This window comes from Peromyscus californicus, unplaced genomic scaffold, assembly GCF_007827085.1.
Source record: "Peromyscus californicus insignis strain IS unplaced genomic scaffold, ASM782708v3 Scaffold_4__1_contigs__length_199733344, whole genome shotgun sequence".
NCBI lineage: Eukaryota > Metazoa > Chordata > Mammalia > Rodentia > Cricetidae > Peromyscus > Peromyscus californicus.
The window spans coordinates 72,635,161-72,655,745 of record NW_026294562.1 but is presented as its reverse complement, the minus strand read 5'-3'; the positions used below and the strand labels follow the sequence as shown (position 1 = coordinate 72,655,745).

General features: G+C 51.0%; 1 protein-coding gene across 5 annotated transcripts in view; it reads left to right on the top strand.

Annotated features, from left to right (window-relative positions):
* Nucleotides 1-15,166: 15,166 nt before the first annotated feature.
* The window catches only part of Tacc2 (transforming acidic coiled-coil containing protein 2), a 73,938-nt gene continuing 68,519 nt past the window's right edge, over nucleotides 15,167-20,585 (top strand). Inside the window, exon 1 of one of the 5 annotated variants that reach the window (XM_052760840.1) lies at nucleotides 15,167-15,601. In XM_052760840.1, the coding sequence (XP_052616800.1) occupies nucleotides 15,534-15,601 (68 nt within the window). In that variant the 5' untranslated portion in view covers nucleotides 15,167-15,533. The remainder of the gene's footprint in view (nucleotides 15,602-20,585) is intronic. The other 4 variants (XM_052760841.1, XM_052760836.1, XM_052760839.1 and 1 more) reach the window with 4 other exon arrangements.

Here is a 20,585-nt window from a genome sequence, read left to right as displayed (position 1 = left end):
CAGAACATGCGGTCCTGTCTTCCGCCACAGCTAGCTGTGGCGTCAGAGCCCCTGCGGCCTCCTCCTGCCAGCACCTGGCCAAGAACATAAGCAGGTAATCTGCAGGGACGCCCCTGCAGCAGCTGCCCAGAGAGAGCTGGGCTGGTGGTCTCCCCGCTCTGCCCTGGGGTGAGCTGGGTTTAGAATGGCGTCAGCAAGGCTCTGACACCATGTCTGGAATTGCTCGGCTTGAAGCTTGGCTTCCTGAAGCAGCTAGTTCTTCTGTAGCCGGGGACACAGCGTGTAAGGCCAGGACTCCCGAGAGGCAGACCCGATAGATAGCCCATGAGGGAGGAGGTCCCCTCGGCAGGTTTCCACTTATAGGAGACTGTGGGAAACACAAAACTATGAGGAGTGGCAAGTATGGTGGCCAGGGTGGGAGCTGGAAGAGCTTGACTATAAGATCGAAGTCTGTCCTGTGTCTTGATTCCGGTGGCGGTCATATGACTGTGTCAAGTTTATCCTAGGTGACCACTCTCGGATGCGGACAGTCTGAGGGATGCAGAGCTTGCCTTCCGCTTCCTGGGTCCAGTAGATGTGAGAGCTGCCTGCTCGTTCCACATACGAGGCTCCCAAGCCTCTCACCAAGTCACACCAAGGTGACTGTGCGGGGCCTCGGAGGGATTATTTTCTGGAAGCTCCATTCCAGCACTTTCTAAGTCTTCTTCATCTGTGCATCTCAGCACCAGAAGCATGGACTTGAGCTGCTCTGGCCAGGCACCATGCCAGAGACAGGACACAGGCCGAGGAGACACAGGCTGCCTGGCCCTTGTGGAGCCTGGACGCCTCTGGAGACTAGAGTGAGCCGTTAGATTAAGATGCCAGGACATGGAGGCTCAGCAGGTTTCATTCGGTGTGGGCTGAGGACACTGGAGAAGGACTAGGTATCGCCTGGGGGCGGAAAAGGCAGGACAAGGGAGCCAGCTGAAGGATCTGCAGGGTTGGAGCCTGTAGCCTCTGTGTGTGTGTGTGTGTGTGTGTGTGTGTGTGTGTGTGTGTGTGTGTGTGTGGGTGTGGTGACCCCCACAAGTCATAACTGAGGTCTTTCTCTCTGTTTCCTTCAGTAATGAGAGTTTTATTTGATTTTTAGTACAGTCTTGATTTACAGAAAAATCTAGAAGATAAAAAGAGACATTCCTTTTATCTGCCCTTCTGGTTCCATGGTCCCCTCTGCTGACATCCTGACAGCCGTGTGCTCACGTGGCACCTCACTGACCCCGTACTGATACATTCTTGTTAGCTGACCCGGTATTGATACATTCTTCTTAGCCGAGGACTTTGTTTTTCAGAGTTCTGTGGTTTTTCTTTAACACTTTTTCTTGGTCCCAGATATCACTCAGGAGGACAGGATTGCCTTCAGCCTCCCCAGGAGCCCCTTAGCTGGGGGAGTTTTCACGCCTGTCTTATTTGGTAACCTTGAGAGTCTGAGTAGTTCCGGTCAGAGTGCCCTCAGCTGGAACTGGGTTGGTACCTTTCTTATGCTTAGACTATAGCCGTGAGGAAGAAGATGGAGTTAAACTATCATTTTCCTTCTCTCCTTTTTTTACACTGAGGCTGGAGAGATAGCTGAGCAGTGAAGAGCACTGGTTGCTTCTGCAGAGTCCCCCGGTTCCGTTCCCTGCATCCACATAGTGGCCCACAACTGTCTGCAACTCTAGGTCCAAGACACCCCCTGCCCTCTTCTGGCCTCTGTTGGCATTGCACGCACAGGGTTCATTTACAAGCCGGCAGAAACACTCACAAACACAGAATAAAAATAAATAAACCTTTTGTTTTTATTTTTATAAAGTAAAACTGTGCCACAGTGTTGACTTGAGAGTCAGAGGGCACCTTTGTGACATTAGTTTTGAACTCTTTCCACCTTGGCGTGGGTTCCAGGGATTAAAGACAGCCGCTGGGCTTATGCAGTAGGCACACTTGCCTGTTGAGCCAACGCTCTGGCCTAAAGGAATCATTTTTAAAAAACGGAAGGTCCCCCAGTGTCGGTATAGCTGATGACTGTTGATGTAGACTTGACTCCTTGGCTGAATGGCTTGCCCCGCCTCTCCTGTCGCTTCTGGGCAGAAGTCACTGTGTGCAGGCCCCCACTGCAGTGGAGGGAGCCATTCTCCCTTCTGTTGAGAGGGGGAGGGTGCATAAGTTATTTATAATCCTTTTGTACTCGAGGTTAGTCTCTTCTCCCCCATTTCCTAATGTATTCAATTACTTATTTATGTAGTGTGGACTCCTGGGTATTTATTTTATACATGGGGCTCTAATCCAAGGCCGCTGTGTTTTGTGACACACACTGAGCTTCCTTGCCTTTCTTTTAAGTGTGTCCAGAGGCCCCTGGGCAGGACAGTGATGTGATCATATTTGCATTTTTAAAAGGCTTTGGTAGCTGCCTGTCAGGGCAGCAGACATTCGAGGATTGATGGCTGATGTGCCTCGAGGCTTCGTACCCTGGCTCAGCTGCACAAGACATGGGCCGGCTGTGCTTCCTGTGTAAGTGTGCCCTCCACCTCTCCTGGCTCCGTGTTGTCAGTCACAAGGCCAGGGCCTGGATTCAGGGCTCCGCGCAGATCGTGTCTTTCCCCATCGGATGGGTTTGGGGATGGATCAATTGTGGTTTCAACAATACACAAATTAGCACTTCGTCTCCCTGAAATGGAAGTGTTGATTCACCAGCCTGGTCAGAGTCTGAGGTTCCCTTGGCCACAGGGTGGGGGCTGTATCGCTGCTCTGTTCCCGTTTTCCATGTAGCTTCTTCTGCTGGAGCCAGCTGCCTCCTGTGATTTCATGATGCACAGGCAGCCACAGGCCCCACATCTGTGGCTTTGTTCTCCATGTCAGGGCCTGGAGGGGGAAAGCGGGCGGTGGGACCTGGTGTCCTGGAAAAAGGTCCGTCTCCTTAGCTCTGTGGACACACTCTGTTCTTGCAAGCCTGCCGGGCACCTTCCGCAGCCTCCTGCTTCTGGGGTAGGCTGTCACAGTCCCACACTGCAGGCTAAATGGCTTTTCCACAGGAGCTTCCCTACTCCCTTGTGCCCACTGGTAATCATTTGGCTGCATGCTTGTGGAGAACAGATGCGCCTTGAAGAGAGAGGAAGGGGAAACCACTTAGAGAAGACTTGGCGTTCTGCTGAGCAAACCCTCCTAAAGACACAGGCTTCTCCTGGGAGAGAGACGGGTGACTGCTCCGTCACACTTCTGGCCACTCTCCTGTCTCCTCCAGCGTGGCCCTCTTGAGGCCTTTCCCTGACCTTCCAGTGCTGTTGGGAGAGCTACGAGAGGCTGAGGCTAGCCAGGGAGCCTGATGGTCAGAATCTTCAGGAATGCAAGTTGGAAGCCTGAGCCAGCCTTGTAGAACTTGAGGCCAAGAGCTTGGTGTGCTGGCACATAGGCCCAACTGAACATCAGCCCTGACCTCAGACCTGACCTCGCACTGTCTCTTCTTGGGACAGTTATCTCTTAAGAATTGGTGTCTTGGAAACCTAAGCGTGGGGCTGCCTACCTGAACGGGCCCAGAGATACCAGTCTGGGTAGGCAGCTCAGCCCTCTCAGGGACGAAGCTGGTTCCTCGGCGTCACTGTAGGAGGGCCAGAGAGTGACATGTATGGGCAACACTGCCCTGAACCACAGCCTCCGGGCTTGCCAAGCTTTCTGATCAACTGTTCCCACATGGTCCAAATAGCTTCCATCCCTCTACCAAAGCTCCTCCAAGACCCAAGAGCGTTTCCTGGGCAAGAGGAGAGCAGGGGCTTCTTCGCTTCTCTCCTGAGCTGGGACTGGAGCTCCTTGGGAACCGCTCAGAGCAGCTTCACACTCAGCCTCTTAGCCAGCAACCCACCCACCTCAGCAATTGCATCTTGTAGGTAGAGTCTTGCCTGGGTTTTGTTGTTGGTTGGTGTTATAATGAAATGCACAAGGCAGGGTAACTTTATAAAGAGAGAAGCGATTTAATTAACCATGTTGGAGGTTGAATGGCCACAGAGTGATGCAGGGTTCTGGAAAGGCACATCTCCCAGCCCCTTGCTGCTTCACCACAGAGCATCACATGCAAGAAGCATGGAACCTGTTTGTCTGTCTGTCTAGTCTCTCCTATAAAACTACCGAGACTTATTCAGAGGACTTGCCACACTATTATCTGAACCTAAGTACCTCCCAAAGGCCCTGCCCCTAATTCAGTTTCCAATTTCTTCATGCCATTAACTCACAGCTTTGAGGATTGAACTCCTGTGTGGATTTGTGGGGACGGACCATACACAAACCATAGCACAGGCACACGATGCTCTCATGCTAGGGGAAAGGCTGGATTGTTGGGGATGAGGGTCTCTGTAGACTAGACCCTCTGCCCACCAGACTGGGGTCTACTCTAGTGTTCCGTAAGCAGGGCTCCAGCCATTGCCCTGTACTGAGACCCTCTGTTCCATGGTATCCTGGGCACGAACATACAGCATAGTTATTTTTCTCCCACTGATAGAAGCACAGACAATCCACCTAGGCTCTGTGGTATTTGGTAAGTAGGTCTGTCCTGAATTGGTTTCACTGGTTTTATCTGGAGGCTCTGGGCAAAGGGAAGCCTTGCTTCATTCTCTAGAAGGGGTCTGGAAAATAGCCTCCTCTCTCTGGGTGGAAACAGTTGTGGGGGAGAATGGCCTCAGGACCCCTCCCCTGCCTCTGTTCCCTTCTTTCTGGAGGAGACAGGAATTCGGACTGGAATCCCTGGGACCACAGGACCCCCTGGTCCTGATGCAGGGAGCACGGCTGGAGAAATCTGTTGAACTTTTACCCTGTGGTCCTCTGGGCTGGATGCTGAGGTTCTGGAGTAACCTGGGGGGAAGTAACCTGGAGAACCTGGAGTAAGCAGAGGGAAGCCGCCCCTCTGCAGCCTCAGTGACAAGATGATGTGACAGGGCTTGGGGGACTCAGGAAGGAAACTGGAAATTTCCAGGGGATGGTGTGGGACCTCTTCTGGCCTTGAATGGGGGCAGCTGAGGTTAGGAGTCCACCTTCCACCCCAGCATAGCTACCCAGCTGTCACCCCTGGCCTGTGTGATGTGTGTTGGGAGGTGCTTTTCTTCCAAGCCCGGTGTGTGCCCTCAGACCCAAGAGAGAGGTATGGAAAAGAGGATCACCAGAAGAGGTCTTGTCAGAACCCAAAGGGGGTGAAGAAATAAACCCCCAAACCAAGGGCAGGATCTGGACAGAGGCAGGGAGCTGGAAACACATGGTGTTCTCGCTGGGTATGCTTGACTCAGGCCCCACAAGGCTAAGTGCTCTGCCATTTGCTGGCAAGTCGGTTTTTATAACATCTTGCTTGTGAGATGAAGCAGTCAGGAGCAGGAAGTGATGAGTGGTTGTGTCTAAGTGGGGTCCTGTGTTGCTTTGGGGGCTTTCTGGCTTTAGTTGCATTTTTTTTTATCCATTCTGTTCTCTATATATCCATCCATGCTTCTATCCATCTACTGCTTCATCCTTCTATCCTACTGACTCACCTGCCCACTCCACCACCCATCCACCCACTCATGTATCCATCCATCAGTCCATCTACCCACACATCCATCTATTATTCATCCACTCATCCACCCACCCACAGATCAACCTGTCCACTGATTGAGCAGCTGTGTCCTACATAAATCTGTCCCACACTCTGGTGTCAAACTTGGAGGTCACAACTTGTGCCTCAAGCCAGACCCAGCTGCCTGCCCTCAATAAGCTCAGTAAAAGAGACAATTAGGGCCTGGAGAGATGGCTCAGAGGTTAAGAGCACTGGCTGCTCTTCCAGAGGTCCTGAGTTCAGTTCCCAGCAACCACATGGTGGCTCACAACCACCTGTAATGAGATCTGGTGCCGTCTTCTGGCCTGCAAGCAAACAAGCAGGCAGAACACTGTATACATAGTAAATAAATAAATCTTTTTAAAAAAAGAGAGAGAGAGACAAGTTAAAAGTATAAAGAAAAAAAAAAGATTTATTCAATGTGATCACATTGGGAAGAGAGACAAGAGACCAGTGAGCCTTTCTACCCTGTCCCAAGTCTGTCGTTGGGGTCCTGAGATTAAAGTTTAAATAGAAGGTCAAGGACATGTACATCTAAGCAGTCCCAGACGAGGTGTGGTCCTGCCCACCACTGACCCGTCACTGTCTGGGCTTCAGTCTCATCCTGTGTGACGGTGTGATGAGTTGATAGAACTGTGTAAAATCTCTTTCTGGGAGGCAAGTTCTCCCTCCTCTGGCAACCTTTCCTTCTCTCAGCATGAGATTCCTGGGGGGAAAATTCCCATTCTTTGGGGTCCTTTTGTTTCTGTTGTCTGATAGATGGACAGATGTGTCTCTTTAGAATGTCTTCATTTCTGCCGGGCCAGTTACAAGTCTGCGATGTGGTAGAGGGAAGGCATATAAAGCTAGAGAGGCATGGCCCTTGGCCTGTTTCTGATCTGTGTAACGCTGGGCAGGTCACCTGACCACTCAGCCTTAGTTTGCCTGTCTTTGCAAGGAGGACGGTAGTAACCACCTTGTGGAGGTTAATGTGATAAACAAACATATACGAACCAAATAGCTCAGAGAGAGTTGCAGTGGGAATAGGTTCTTGGTGAGGGCAAAGAGTGGGAAAAGGGCAACTCAGGTGCCATCTCTGCCACAGACCCAGGCAGCAGATCAGGGAGATGCCAGAGACACTTGCGTGAGAAGACCTAGGCCAAGGGCATAGTTGTGGGTCAGTTCCAGAATGGCAGGGGGCTTGCAGCTGGGCCTTGGGGTCTCTGGGACAGGACCCAAGATGCTGAGAAAGGAAACCCATCTATTCTCTTCAAGCAAAGGAGAGTTGGGATTGAAAGGATAAACGGCGCTGGAGGGTCAGTGGGTGCAGTGGAAAGGTTACGAGCCACGGCTTCGACGACCAGAGTTAGAAAGAGCTTTATTAGAAAGAAACCAGGCCTGGGGAGACAGAAAGATGGCAGGAACAGAGCAGAGAGGAAACAGAGAGAGGAGCGCAGAGAGAGAGGAGCGCAGAGAGAGAGAGAGAGAGAGAGAGAGAGAGAGAGAGAGAGAGAGAGAGAGAGAGAGAGAGAGCGAGAGCGTGGGGGCCGTGGGGGCTTTTAAAGGCGGGGACGCAGTCGCCTTCATCCCTTGATGACGTAAGATCTTAGGCCTGGAAGAGTGAGAGCAGGATCCTAACAGGGATGGAATTTAATTTGGGGTGATTTCTGGTAGGAGGAGAGGGTAGATAGAAAGGAGAGGCCAAAGGTCTGAGGATCATGTGGCTGTCCTCGTGGTCCAGGCAGGAGACAGTGGCAACCTGAACTACCGTGGTAACCGTGTGCTAGAGAGAGTCTGAGTTTGCCTTGCGGCTTGTTTCTCCATTCACTCTTGTGTCTATGGAGTGTCTCCTCTGGCCAAGCCTGAATCCAGATGCTGGTGAAGTAGTGCCCACCGTGCCGATGACTCTGGAAGCCATTAGTTAGCCTGGTCATGTCTATGCCCTGGGGTCTCTATAAATAGGCCAGCAAGATAGGGTAAGACTCAGGTCAGCCTGAGGTCACAGGACAATTGTCCTCATGTATACAAATCAATAATCAGTCCCTCAAGAGCTAAGTATTCGAGAAGGCAAAAGTGCCTACATCTCCAGACAGCTGTGTGCTAATGCAGCTAGCCCTGAGGACATGGGGGATGGAGAATTCCAGATTGAGCTTCTGGGATCTTTGTGGAAAGAAGGCGATATTTTTAGGGCTTGGTAACACACACACACACACCACACACGCTGACACACTCATTCACCCACTCTGCCCACAGACGTGCTCTCAGTAGATTCTCATGGCTACTATTTCTGGCCCAGTGTTCTGGATTTCTGCTTCTTCAAGGAGCCTTGAGTCAGCAGTTCTGAGCTGCAGTTCTGAGCCGCTTTGCCTGGCTTCTACTGCACTGCTCACAAGGGGGGAGCAGGGGTGGGGTGGGGGGGGGGGTGGGGGTGGGGTGGGGTGGGGTGGGGTGGGGGTGGGGTGGGGGGAGCAGTGTGCCAGGCTGTGTCGATGGCTGGGGAGGCTTGAAAAGGAATCGACCCCAGAGTTGAACAGGCTGCCACCTCTTTGCTCTCATTGGAGGCTTGAGGCTTCTGGATTTGCTATTTGACATGCTCATCAGGGAGGCCTTTCTATCCTGAGCGGCTTCCCCACAGCCCCAAAGAATTTCCTATCCTGGAGATGGCAGGTGACCATGCTGAGCCTGTTTTTCCAGTCTGACTGAGGAAACCAGCCTGGATTCCATTCTGGCAGTATCCGCACTCATCTCTGTTTACACCCTAGTGTTCTCCTTAAAAGGCCTTTTATTCCCTGTACAAAGTAGCCTCGGAGAGCAGGAGACCTAAGTGCCAGAGGAACTCAGAGGACCCACACAGTCAAAGCAGACATATTAAAACTCTCTTAGGAACCCAGAACTTCTTAGCGTGCCTATGAAATTTTCCTTTCTTTCTATAAAAGGCTACCGAGGAGAAAGATGGCCAGCCCTGGTTGTGTTTTTGGTCCTAGACAGAAGCAATCACCTGGCCCAGGTGAGTCCATGGCATAGAAAGCAACTTGATTTTATTTCTAATTAGGAACCTGGACTTTGGAGGGTGGGGCTTTCCTGAGCCAAAGGCCTGTCTTGGGTCCCCATGTTCGTTTTTGTTTATGATCAGATCTATGAAGTGAGTTCTAGGAAGGGTGTCTGGCAAAGCCTGAAGAAAATGGTTGCCTGAGAGAAGCTATTTAAAACAAAGCACCTGAAAGAATCCAGATTTTCCCCTCAGTAGTTGGGGAAAATATTTGAGACTTTACTTTGAAAAAGGAAGTGAAATGTACAGTGGCTCGGTTTAACAAACTGTAGAGCAGTGGTTCTCAACCTTCCAACGCTGAGACCCTTTCATACAGTTCCTCATGGTGTGGTGACTCCCAACCAGATAATTATTTTGTTGATACTTCATAACTGTAATTTTGCTACTGTTATGAATCGGAATGTAAACACCTGATGTGCAGGGTATGTGATATGGGACCCCTAGGGGGGTGGTGACCCACATGTTGAGAACTGCTGCTGTAGATTCTGATGGAGCCCGTCTGTTAGTACAGCGGATGAGGAATTCGGACCACATTTCTCTGCTGATTTCAGAGCTGCGTATCCCTTACTTTATCCTGACTTTTGCTGTGCGTGTAGGTCCTTGTCCATAAACGGTTTCCCGGAAGTCTCTTGGTTCCTCCGTGCTTCTGTCTTCTATCTGAAGTCAGGTCATCACCCTAGGCAGGTCCCCCTCTTCACACTCAGACCTGCTTGTGCAAATTGCTGTTTCAAAGGACACTGGTACACTCTGAATCTTTTGCCAGGATTTCTCTCATGTTCTTCACGACATCGTGTCTCTTGTGCCGGGCTGTGGCTCTGCCTTGTGGTCAGTGGCATTGACTGTCTCCCTGAGAGTCAGCAAGAGGCTAACTGGAAAGACAGTGATTGGGAAGTGACCGTGTTTATTAGGGGCTTTGAAGACAAAAAGGTGGTCCTGGTGGTGCCCTTTGCTTCTCTGTATGTAACCTTGTTGCCGTGGAGACATGATGGAGCGACTGGTCAAACATCACACCTTGTTGCCATGGAGACATGGCAGGTGGGGCTCTCGTCAAACATCACATCTTGTTGCTATGGAGACATGGCAGGATGGAGCAACTAGACCTGGGAAACCTAGCGACTCCCGAGGAAACTTCCTAGTTTTCTGATGTTGGCTTCCAGGGGGTAGCTCCTGGTGTGCCTGCTTAATACTGAGTTGGTGGTAGACTACTGTAGACATCAGCTTACGCTGTATCCATTCAGGCCCCCAGCAGAGGACTTAGGAGAGAGTGTGTCAGCAATGTCAATAACAAGAAAAGTTGTTCACCCATGGAATGATTTTTTTTGTTACTATTTAAATGTTTTACTTACTTGTTGCCTGTGTCTGTGTGTGTGGCGTACATGCATTTGTTGTGTACAAGCGTGTTCCTATGTGTGTGGACACATGTATATGCAGGTGCACACGCTCCCAGCCTTGTGGGTGGGTTGGAGGCTGATCCTTAGTTCCTCTCTACCTTATATACTGACATTCAGACTCAATGATCGCCATTTTGGCTGGTCTGTTACATGTTGCAGGTTGGACTAAAAGAAACAGAACCTTGCCTAGTTCTTTAGCTGTATTTACATCCTTAGCGTTCTCTCCTGGGCTGTTCTGCGATTTGACCTACTTTCCTTTCCCACATGCTTGGGTAATTAGCGACTCAGGGGTCCACAGCATTGCTGGGTAAGGAATGCTGTTATGGCAGCTGTCGTCTTCCCTGAAACCTGAAACCAGGCAGGACACTTAGGTTTATTTCTTGGAGTGTGAGAGGTACTTCAGACATTCTTAAAAGAAAAAAAAAAATGTTTGAGACAGGGTCTCATGTAGTCCAGGCTGGCCTTGAACTTGAAGTATGGACAAAGGAAATGTTGAATTCCTGACCCTCACTCCACTGCCATACCTGAGTGCTATAATGATGGGCGCTAGCTAGCTACCATGCCTGGCTTAACTGTCTTTTTTTTTTTTTTTTAAACTATTTCAGGTGTGATGGTGCACACCTTTAATTTCAGCATTTGGGAGGCAGAGACAGGTGGATCTCTGAGTTCGAGGCCAGCCTGGTCTACAAAGCAAGTTCTAAGTCAGCCAGGGCTACACAGAGAAACCCTGTCTTGAAAAACACACCACACACACACACACACACACACACACACACACACACACACACATTTATATATATGTGTGTGAGTCTGCCTGAGTCTATGTGTACCATATGTGTACAGGAGCCCAAAGAAGCCAGTAGAGAACACCAGAGTTCCTGGAACTGGAGTTACAGTTGGTTGTGAGCTGCCAGTGTGGATGCTGGGAACCACACAAGTAGAAGGATCACCAAGTCATCTCTGTAGCCCTTAATGGGTCCCAGGTCCTTGCTCCCCTGTGGAATGTGAAGCCTGGATCCCATGGTTCATCTTGTGGTTAAAGGGCTTTGTGAGGCTTGCTGCCAGTTAGTGACATGAGAATAGATGGTCTGAGTCACCATGCACAGGCCAGGCCCATAACATTATAGGGGTGTTAATATACAGTCGATTGCTAATTATTTTAGAAATAATAGAGGCATTTCCCGGTTTATCTGGCTCTCTAGACTCTCTTGGGACATCAGTAGGCTAGGGGACAGTGGAGCCTACCTGTGTGGGTTTGGCCTACCTTCAGGGCCTTGGACTGTGCATGTGTACAAGGCTCAAATACCTGCAGAAGGGCTGTTTGAGGTCGGGTCTTATCAGGGTTGTGCTTGAAAGTGGTGGGCACCATTGATGTGTCCTAGAGAGGGCATACTCCTGCTGTTCCTCAGAGGGAGGCCAGGGCGGAGACTGGACCAGTGTCAGGGTGGGAAGGATGGGAGGAGGAGCTAGCATGTGAAAGTCAGGAAAGCAGGGTACTAAGAGTCACCTGTGTGGATTTTCTGGATAACTGAAGGTATAAGAAAGGACTAGGAACTCCACTGCAGCCTCAGCTTTGGCCAGAGCCTGGCACGGGCCTCGGTGCATGTTTGAATAAATGAGGGGACAGGTGATTGGGATGCTGTCTGTGGCGTTTTAATACTTCTCGGTAAATCTTGGTGAATTTCCTACCATGCAAATATACACAGATCTGTGATTTGACCTTGTATGATTTGGGGAAGATGAGGGAGGTAGGAAGGGGAACAGGAGCAGAGTATGGAGTCACAGCCATTGAGGGAACTGGACCTGGGTACCACCCGTGTGTCTCCAGGGCCTCTGGATACCAGTGTCCTGTCATGGTAGACTGCTGCTGTTCGGAGTTTCCTTGGTATGAACGCGGGTTTTCTGCTGTTGCTCTCTGTGTTGCCTATTCTTGGTCCCATCAGCGCATCTTAAGCAGCATGTCTTAGCGTGGGCTGCTGTAAGAGAAGCAGCATAGACTCAAGGTGGAACAGCTAACATCTTTTTCTCATAGTCCAGGGGGCTGGGCATCCCTCATCAGGGTGTGCACATGAGCAAACTCTTTGAGGCTTTGTCTGGCTGAACAGAGTCATCTTCTTGCAGTATTTTCATGGGAGTGTAGGAGATTACATGACTCTTCTCCTTTCTATAAGGGCACTAATCCCATTATGAGGGGACCCGTAATGATGTGGTCTAACCCTTATCACCTGCCATAGGCCCTTCCTCTGAATTCCAGTACATCAGAGATTAGGGCTTCCACAGGAATTTTAGGAGACACTTGGAGGCCATCGCAATGCCCTTTCCCTCCCCCATTTCTTTAGCTTGGCATTTTCTGTGGGCTGAATTACCAAAGAATCAAGCTTGGTCCAAATTGCGGGCATGGTCAGCATCAGAAAGTAACTGTTGGTCTGTCTGAGTGGCTCTTTAATAGGGGATCACGCAGCAGTAGTTTAGCTGTCATTAACTTTAGAGGTTCCCAGTGCTCTCTATTTCTGCCATGGTTTGGGGGTACAGCTTTAATATCAGCGAGGTGATAGTATCCACTATATAATATGTCACTATATTGTAACTGTGTGGTTGTTGGGATTCTGAATAGAAGCACTTGGCTGCAATGATGCCTTGTTACTGTAATGGTATTCTACTCAGGGAACATGGTCCTTAGAGAGGAGGACCTGGTCCCAAGCGTTTATGGATTTTATTTAGCTTCATTTCTCCAAAGTCCTCCAGAGTATTGTGTTCATTTTCTGTGTCAGCTGGTACCTGCAGGCTGAGTGCTTAGGTGTGGGCTCAAGCGCAGATAGCCAATGAGGGGAAAAAGCAGGACTTGAACTCGGGTGTCGTTTCAAAGCCTTCACTTTTGGCAGAAACCCCCTCCTTTCTGGAAGCCCTGTGACCCCGAATGCCATGCACAAACCAGGTTCTGGTTGTGTCTTTGTCACACAGCTCTGGGAGCCCCAGCACACCAGTCACAGACAAGGAGCGGCGAAGGGCGGAGTTAATCTATGTGGCTGTGTTGGGTAGAGCAGGTAAAGGGTTCAGTGACTCCAAGAATGGGTAGTGGGCAGAAGAGGAGGGCTGGCTTTGCGGCACTGAGAGAGCCTGTGATCCTGGCCAGGCCGAGAGACATTATTCTCAGTTCTGCTTCTGCCCGAGGGTCTGAAGAAGTTGCTGTTACTGGCATCCCTCGAGGGGGACAGTCTGGTTCCCATGAGGTGATTTCCTCCCACTTTGAGAGAACAGTCTGGGTCCCCTGAGGGGGTTCTCTCATTCCTGATGAACCTCACCATCATGGACGATCTCCTCCTTTAGAAGGGGCTGTGTCCTTCAAGCCTCACGAGGGTTTGGTGGCCCTTTGTCATAAAGATGTTTACCACTTGGTCCAGAGTCCAAGGCCACCGTGGAAGAGCGGTTCCAGAGGCAGAAAGTTAAGGAGGCAAGATAGAGCCATCGAGGGACAGATCGGGGCCAGTGCAGGCTGGAGACTCCTCCTTTCCCCCATAGTGTGCGACCTGACTGAAGTCTGTGTGTCACACACCCAGGGAAAGGGCCTCCTCAGAGGAATCTACATTAGCATGGATGAATTTTTTCTTTCTACACACTATAAGGTTCTTTTGGATCCCCAACTGCAGACAGAAGCCAGAAGATTTTTTTTAAATATAAAGAACTCCCCACCCCCCATGAATATGATTGGATAAATAAGTTGCAGGATCCTTGCTACCAGATGACACTCCCCTTGACAGTGAGTGATGGCCTCCCTGGGAGGTGCTGCCCTGCTGACAGTTACCTTCCCCACAAGACTGGCATCTTTGTTTGCCATTTCCATGTAAATACAGAGAGAAACCTCGGTGCTTCCTGGAGATTTAATGTCACCGGTTCCTGGAAGCAATTTTGATGGTGTAGTGTTTTGACATGTAGAAGAAATATGCGCTCGGGAAACTCAGCTGGCCTCAAGCTCTGGAGCCTGTGGCAAGTAACAAATTCTGTATGTGCTGACCTGTGCAGGCACCTTTAACCACACTTTTAGAAAGCAGCCAGTATACTGGAGGGAATCTTAAACTGTGTTGAGTAGCTTTATTTTGATTTTATTGTATGCGTTGATCAGTTTTACTTTCCTCTTATTATTTTGGGCCATATGTACATATTTCTTATGCGCTAACTGCCTTATAGGTAGAGGAATTGTGGGAAAAGTTTGATGAGTCTTTCTGCTTTCCCATAGGCAGTTGTGTCTAAAGTCAGTTATAAATGTTCAGGGCTCAGAAAGCCATTGCATCAAATGTAAGCCAGACAGGGGTGGCGGGGTCCCCACACCACCGGCACTTACAGGGAAAGAGAATGCTTTTCAAGTAGCCTCCAGTGAGAAGGGCCAGAGCTCAACTGTGGAAACATTCAGAGCTATACACAAAGACACCTGGCTGCTTCCCAGTAGGGAGATGGGGTCTGGCACTGGATGTCCCCAGCGTCTAAGCCAACCTGTGTTTCAGATCAGAGATGAGCCTTTCTATGTCCCTCAGAGCTAGCTACCTTTCCCTTTCTGTTACATGAGGGGCCTGACTCAGGAGCACAGCCTGCAAGGCATAGGGCTTGTCTTTGCAGAAAATTCTTCTCATGGCCAAAGACCAGACTACAGACCCAGCCTCTGAAGGTGGCCCTATGCCTCTTTCTCTCCAGCTTCCCTCAACCTCTGTAGACTTTGTCAAATTAAGAAGGTATCCACGGAGGCCTGGTGAGCTGGGAGCTGGAGAGCTACGCCAGGTCGCTGCTCTGGGACAGACTGGTTCGTCCTCAGCTGTGCTATCTGAAGAAAGTTCAAGTGTGCGGTCGGTCCTCAATTTCCACTGTGGCCTGTTTTACTGGTTCCTGCAGCCCCTCCTCCAGTGTGGGGGAGGGAGTGAGAAGGGACCTGTCCCCAACTCTGTCTATGGCTAGACCACCTTGCCCCGCCCTCTGGGGGGCCTCAAGTTGCCAATGGGCAGTGCATTTACATCTCAAAGGACATGCTACACTAGCAGACGGTCTGGGCTAGTCTCGGAGGCTGCTGCTTGGTGTGTGAGCAGAGGGAGGGTCTTTGCCTCCCCCCAGCGGTTTCCGGAGCCAATGTTGGAGCTTTGTGAAGATGCAGGCGTCTGGCCACTTGGTGGTGGTGACATCATCAAGTCCCAACACACAGGCTGAGCTGGGGTCTTTAAGAGGAGAAGATCCTTTCCGACCACGCCAGTGCTTGGGCTCACACTGCCTCCTCTCAGGCAGTTCCACGCGCACCAGCCACGCTCACGCGTACACCTAGGCGCGCGCCCGCCAGCTCCACTTGCGCGTGCACACTTCCTCGGCGCTCGCCCCCTGGGCCGGCTCCGGCCTCGAGCCGCAGCTCCCAGTCGCCGCCACCACCACGGATGCCAGAAGCTGCTCCCATCTGCAGTGCAGCAGCCCCGGCCGCCCGCCGGCCCGCCCCGGGCTGGAGGAACCGCACCAGGACGCTGGCCCTGCCCGCGGCTAGCCTGCACGCCAGGGCTCAGCGAGGATGGGAGGGTCGCAGTCCCTGCAGCCAGCCCCAGCTAGTGACCTGAACCTGGAGGTTTCTGAGGCCATGTAAGTGCAGTGCTCTGCCGCCCGGAGCCCCCGGGGGGAGGAGAGGCTGCCCGGCTTTGTTAGTGCTTCTCTCCCCCATGCGGTGCAGCGTGAAGCCTAGGCTGGCCTGGGAAGCCTTGGAAGGCTTTACCTGGTGGCTGCTGCTCGTAGTGTTTTGTGTCCTAGCTGGACTGAGTATCTTGCAGCCCCAGGATGCTGCCTGAAGCAGAAAGAGCCCTCTGGAATTTGGTTTTGGTTGTTCAGTAGCAGGGTGCATGGTGGGGGCTTCTGCGCTATCAGCATCTTTTTCTCTGCACCCCCACCCCCCAACCCACACACGCTGGTATTTCCTGCTAGGGAACCGGAGGCATCAAGGAGAGCGGGCCTCCTCCTGGGAGGAGTATTGTGCATGCTGGCATCTTCCTACCCTGGTAGCAGTACTGGGTTAGCTATTGGCACGGCAGGACAGATGGCATGGAGCTCAGAGTGCGTGTACAGCCAGTCTAGTCCAGGCATCACCCTGTACTCCTCTGCTGCTAACACTGAGGACAAGGCCGCTTGCTATTATTAGTAAAGACAGCCAAACAGCCTTGTCATTGGTGGAAGCAGCGCCTGACTATGCATCGATCCAGGAATCCGATCTTTTCTCTAAACCACAGTGTTCAGAAGTGGCCTTTATCCGGATGAGCGTCTCTACAGTTGCTGTTTCTGTTATGGCAGTCTCCATTATGAACCCAGGCTAGTTTGGAGGTCTGCCTGCCAGGTCACAGTTCAGCAAGCAAGGCTGCAATCCGAAGTGGGTCTGCCAGTCCACTCCGAGGTCTGCTCCTCTTTCCCGAAGAGGAAAATATTTCTGAAGGCTTGAGGGGGTGGCAGAGCACTGTGAGTTCTGAGTATTTGATATGTAGATTAAAAGACAGCAGGGACTGGTCTGTGTTGTGGAGTAGGGTTTGGGCCCCATGGGAGGTGAGGTGGGGGGGGGGGTTCCACCCTTCACTGGTCTTTGGGGAGAAGCTGGACCCATGTGGTGATGTAATGCCGGGCTGAACCGCGTGGTTTTCCAGGCTCTGGCTTTTGAAAAGCTAGTCATTCTGAGGGGCAGGTGTGCACCCATCATTTGTCTTTATCCCGTAACTCGAGAGTGCGGGGTCTCGGAGTGGAGGTGTATTATGTTTGGGCGTTTTATGGTATGTATGAACCCTGTGTCTCGCTGTCCTGTCCATTCAGGTGCAGTGTTGTTAGGTGCACGGAAAATCGCACTGCCTTGTGGGACTCAAGAACAGAAAATTTCAGCCTCAGTTTTTGAAGTCTCTGAATTGGAAATCAGTGAAGGACACCTGCTCTGTAGCTCGCAGAGTGGACACCTACCAAAGCACTGGAGGGGCCGGAAAGTAGGATTGGGTGCTCTTCAGCCCTTGGAGATTGAGTTCCCTGGTCCCTGATGTCCCCGCCTTCTTTCCTGGTTGAGTTACTGCCTTGTGTTCTGGAGGCTGAGGGCTGAGTCTGGAGAGATTCCATTAGGTTGATGTTGTCCTTTCAGAAAACAGTCTTTAAGGGTTTGTTCCATGGGGATAGTGGCAGCTGAGTAAAACTTGAGGCCCAGTGGCCACTTTCAGAGGAAAGCTGCTCATCCACTGTTTCCATGGCCCACTCAGTCTGTTTTTACCACGTGATCCTTCTGGAATGTCTTGGAGTGCAGTTGTTAAGATGGTATATTTACTCATTCACAAAAATCCCACCCCCTGTTCCCCAGCATAGTTTGTAATGGAGAACCAGAGAGAGGGAAATAGTTTGGGGGGTGTTGTTTCTACTGGCTAGCCTTTGCCACCCATCTCTGAGTAATGGGGACACTTGTTTCCCCTACAGATGTGCTCTGTCCAACCTTGAAGTAAAAAAAAAAAAAGAACGAAAACCACATTAAGAAAGCAGCTCTTCCCTGTGCAGGCGTGGCTTTTTCATAGTAATGTGTATGGAAATGCATGCCCACCAATGATCCAGAAGCAGAGCAGGCGTCACGGCTGAGAAGTGGTGTGCGATGGTGGCGTCAGGTGTGCAAGGGTGTGCAGAGTGTGCCCACCTGCCGCCAGACGCAGTCCGTGACAGCAGGAGTCCAGAGCGAACATTTCTGTTTCGTAGGTGAAAGCTGGATTTACAGAGGACCACACACAAGGGTGAAACGGAGAGAGGAGTGGGGAGTGACCGAAAGACTTTCCCTCTTAGATTCAAGTTTGGGTGTCTTGTAGATGGTTTTTGTAGTTCCAGTCAACAGGTGTGTCTGTCTCAGAGAGCAGTGGGGTGAGGAGTGAGGAAAACTGGGGGAGCGAAGGCACCTGGGATGAGGGAAATGAAGCAGGGAGTTATGGTGTAAGGGGACCTCACGGTGGTACACAAACCGGAGCATCAAACTCTGGCAGAGATGCAGGGTCTCAGTCGTTACCCCCGGATTCCAATCTCCTTTTTAACCAGTGCTTATTAAAGATTCCTGCGCTGCTTGGGGTAGAGTGTGAGAAGCCCTGAGCTGGTCATATCTCCTCTCTGTCCAGGTCTTTGTGAAAACCACTGGCCGCAGCTTTACTGCTCCTTCCCTGTCTGGGAAGGACTTATGGCAGCAATAACCACTTCCAAATGGGAAATGGGTAGTGAGGAGAGGGAGAATCCCACCCCCAAGTACTTACTTCTCATCGAAGATGATTGAGGTCTGTTGATGAGCCCCATATCCATCCTTCTTTCCAAGGGGAACCCCTGGGGATGTGTCTTCCTCGAATTGAAGCCACAGCAAGCACTTTGTCCTCAGTTCCAGGACTTCCCCACCTTCTTCTGACCCCTTTCCCCCTAGTCAGCCAAGGTGGCAGGGCAGCCTGAGACAAAGCGGGCAAGGGTTCGAACTCTCATAGGACAGGCTGCTGGTGAACGCTAGAAAACAGTCTGCAGACGTGTGAAGTCATGGGACTGTGGTTCCCAGAGGAGCCACAGAGGCAAGGAGGAGGAGCCAGAGAGACTGGAAAGGTGAGGAGGCCGTGGTACTAACTGATGTACAGGCAGAGGCAGGGGTAAAGGCAGACAGGCAGGGGTAAAGTAGAAAGTAGAGGTTTAGGGCTGGCAAAATGGCTCAGCGGAGTAAAGGTGCTTCCCACTGAGCCGGATGACTTGAGCTGGATTCCCAGAGCCTACGGGTTGAAGATAGCTGAATCTACAAAGTTATCCTCTGACTTTCACACCTCTCTCTCTCTCTCTCTCTCTCTCTCTCTCTCTCTCTCTCTCTCTCTCTCACACACACACACACACACACACACACACAAATAAATAGATGTAGAAGTTTGAAATGATAATGTTCTTATTATGGGCTACAGACAGTGTAAGTTTCAGGAGGTATATTTTACTTTGGATATTATTACTGGGCACACTTAGAAGTCCCCACCCCCACTCCATCCCCACACACTGAATAATCAGTGAAGTTGTCTGTTGAGTGGGGTGTAAGCTTAAGTCTCAAAGGCTCCTTGTGGGTGTCATCTCTTCTGGCATCATTCCTGGATAGCTGCACCCTGGCTCTGTGGCCTAGTGCCCAGATCGATGGCCCTCCACGGTCTTGGAGCTTGCTCGATGGGGGCCCTGAAGGCAGTAACATTCCAGGGCCTTCATTCCAGTAACTCCTGGACGGCGTGCAAGGGGTCATGCCAGCCCTTTCTGCTGGGGTCTTGGGTTGGGGTGCCATGTTGCTCATAGCATAGAGTTTCAGGTATTGATCAAGTATGAATGACTCTGCAGGTGAGCGTCACATCAAAGTCAGGAGATTATGGGTCAGTGCCTCTCCCCAGCTCTGTGTTTCTTTCTACTATCTACAGTCTGTTTCTGTGACTATATTATTGGTTGCCTAGGAAACTACATCAGCCTGAAATATGATTGGCTCCTGTGTCAGATGGATTACTGGGGCCAGGGCAGCCCTGCAGGTCAGCAAAGGGTGTTGAACAATTCAGTTCTCGCCCCATAAGCTTAACAGTGTGGACTTGGCATTGGGAACAATTGTCCCTTGAAAACCGATTGTGCACAGACTCCTGCTTTTGTTTCAGAAAGGGGAGACCCGGATGAACACAAAGAACTGACTAAGTCAGACTTGCTCTCACACGCCCATCCTGTATTGGTTGCGCTTGCTCAGATGACTTCTCTCTGTTTATATTTATGAATTCTCTTAGCGGTTGTGTCTGCAGGGCAGGTGGGTGCAGTTTGTGGGTGCCAGACGTGGGAACAGAGCTGGATGAGGCAGACTCCTTTGCCAGGAGGGAGACGCTCTTACTTAGCCTCGCTGAGGATTCAACAGAAACTTGTGCGTAGTCTCTGTCTGTCTGGCCTTTTTTTAGACAATGTCTCATATATTCTAGACTGGCTTCAAACTTGCTCTGTATGTAGCTGAGGATGACCTTGAACTTTTGATCTTCCTGCCTCTACCTCCATAGTGCTGGGATTACAGGTGTGCACCCTCATTCACTATTCAGGGTGTCTGGGGTACCCTTCCTCCCTGAGCTCCCAGGTGGTTTTGGAGGACCAGGTCCAAGTTTGGCCCCTGGATGCCTTTTAACCCCACAGTCCAGACTTCCTGAGGCATCTGCCCTGTGTGTGCCAACCCCGGTCACAGTCGCTTTGGCCAGGCCTCATTGCCTCCCACTCTCTAGGCCACCGTTACAAACTTCAAAAGGTCGTGTGCACAGCCACAGCTGTCCCATCTAGCTGCATCTCCCCCGGCAGGTACTATCCTCTCTGCCCTACCTCCCCTCCCCATCCCAGCTACTTCTAGAGCAGTGGTTCTCAACCTGTGGGTCGTGGCCCCTTTGGGGGGTTAAATGACCCTTTCACAGGGGTCACCTTAGACCATCAGAAAACACAGATGTCTGCATTATGATTCATAACAGTAGCAAAATTACAGTGATGAAGTAGCAACAAAAAGAATTTTCTGGTGGGGGGGGTCACCACAGCAGGAGGAGCTGTATAAAAGGTCGTAGCAATAGGAAGG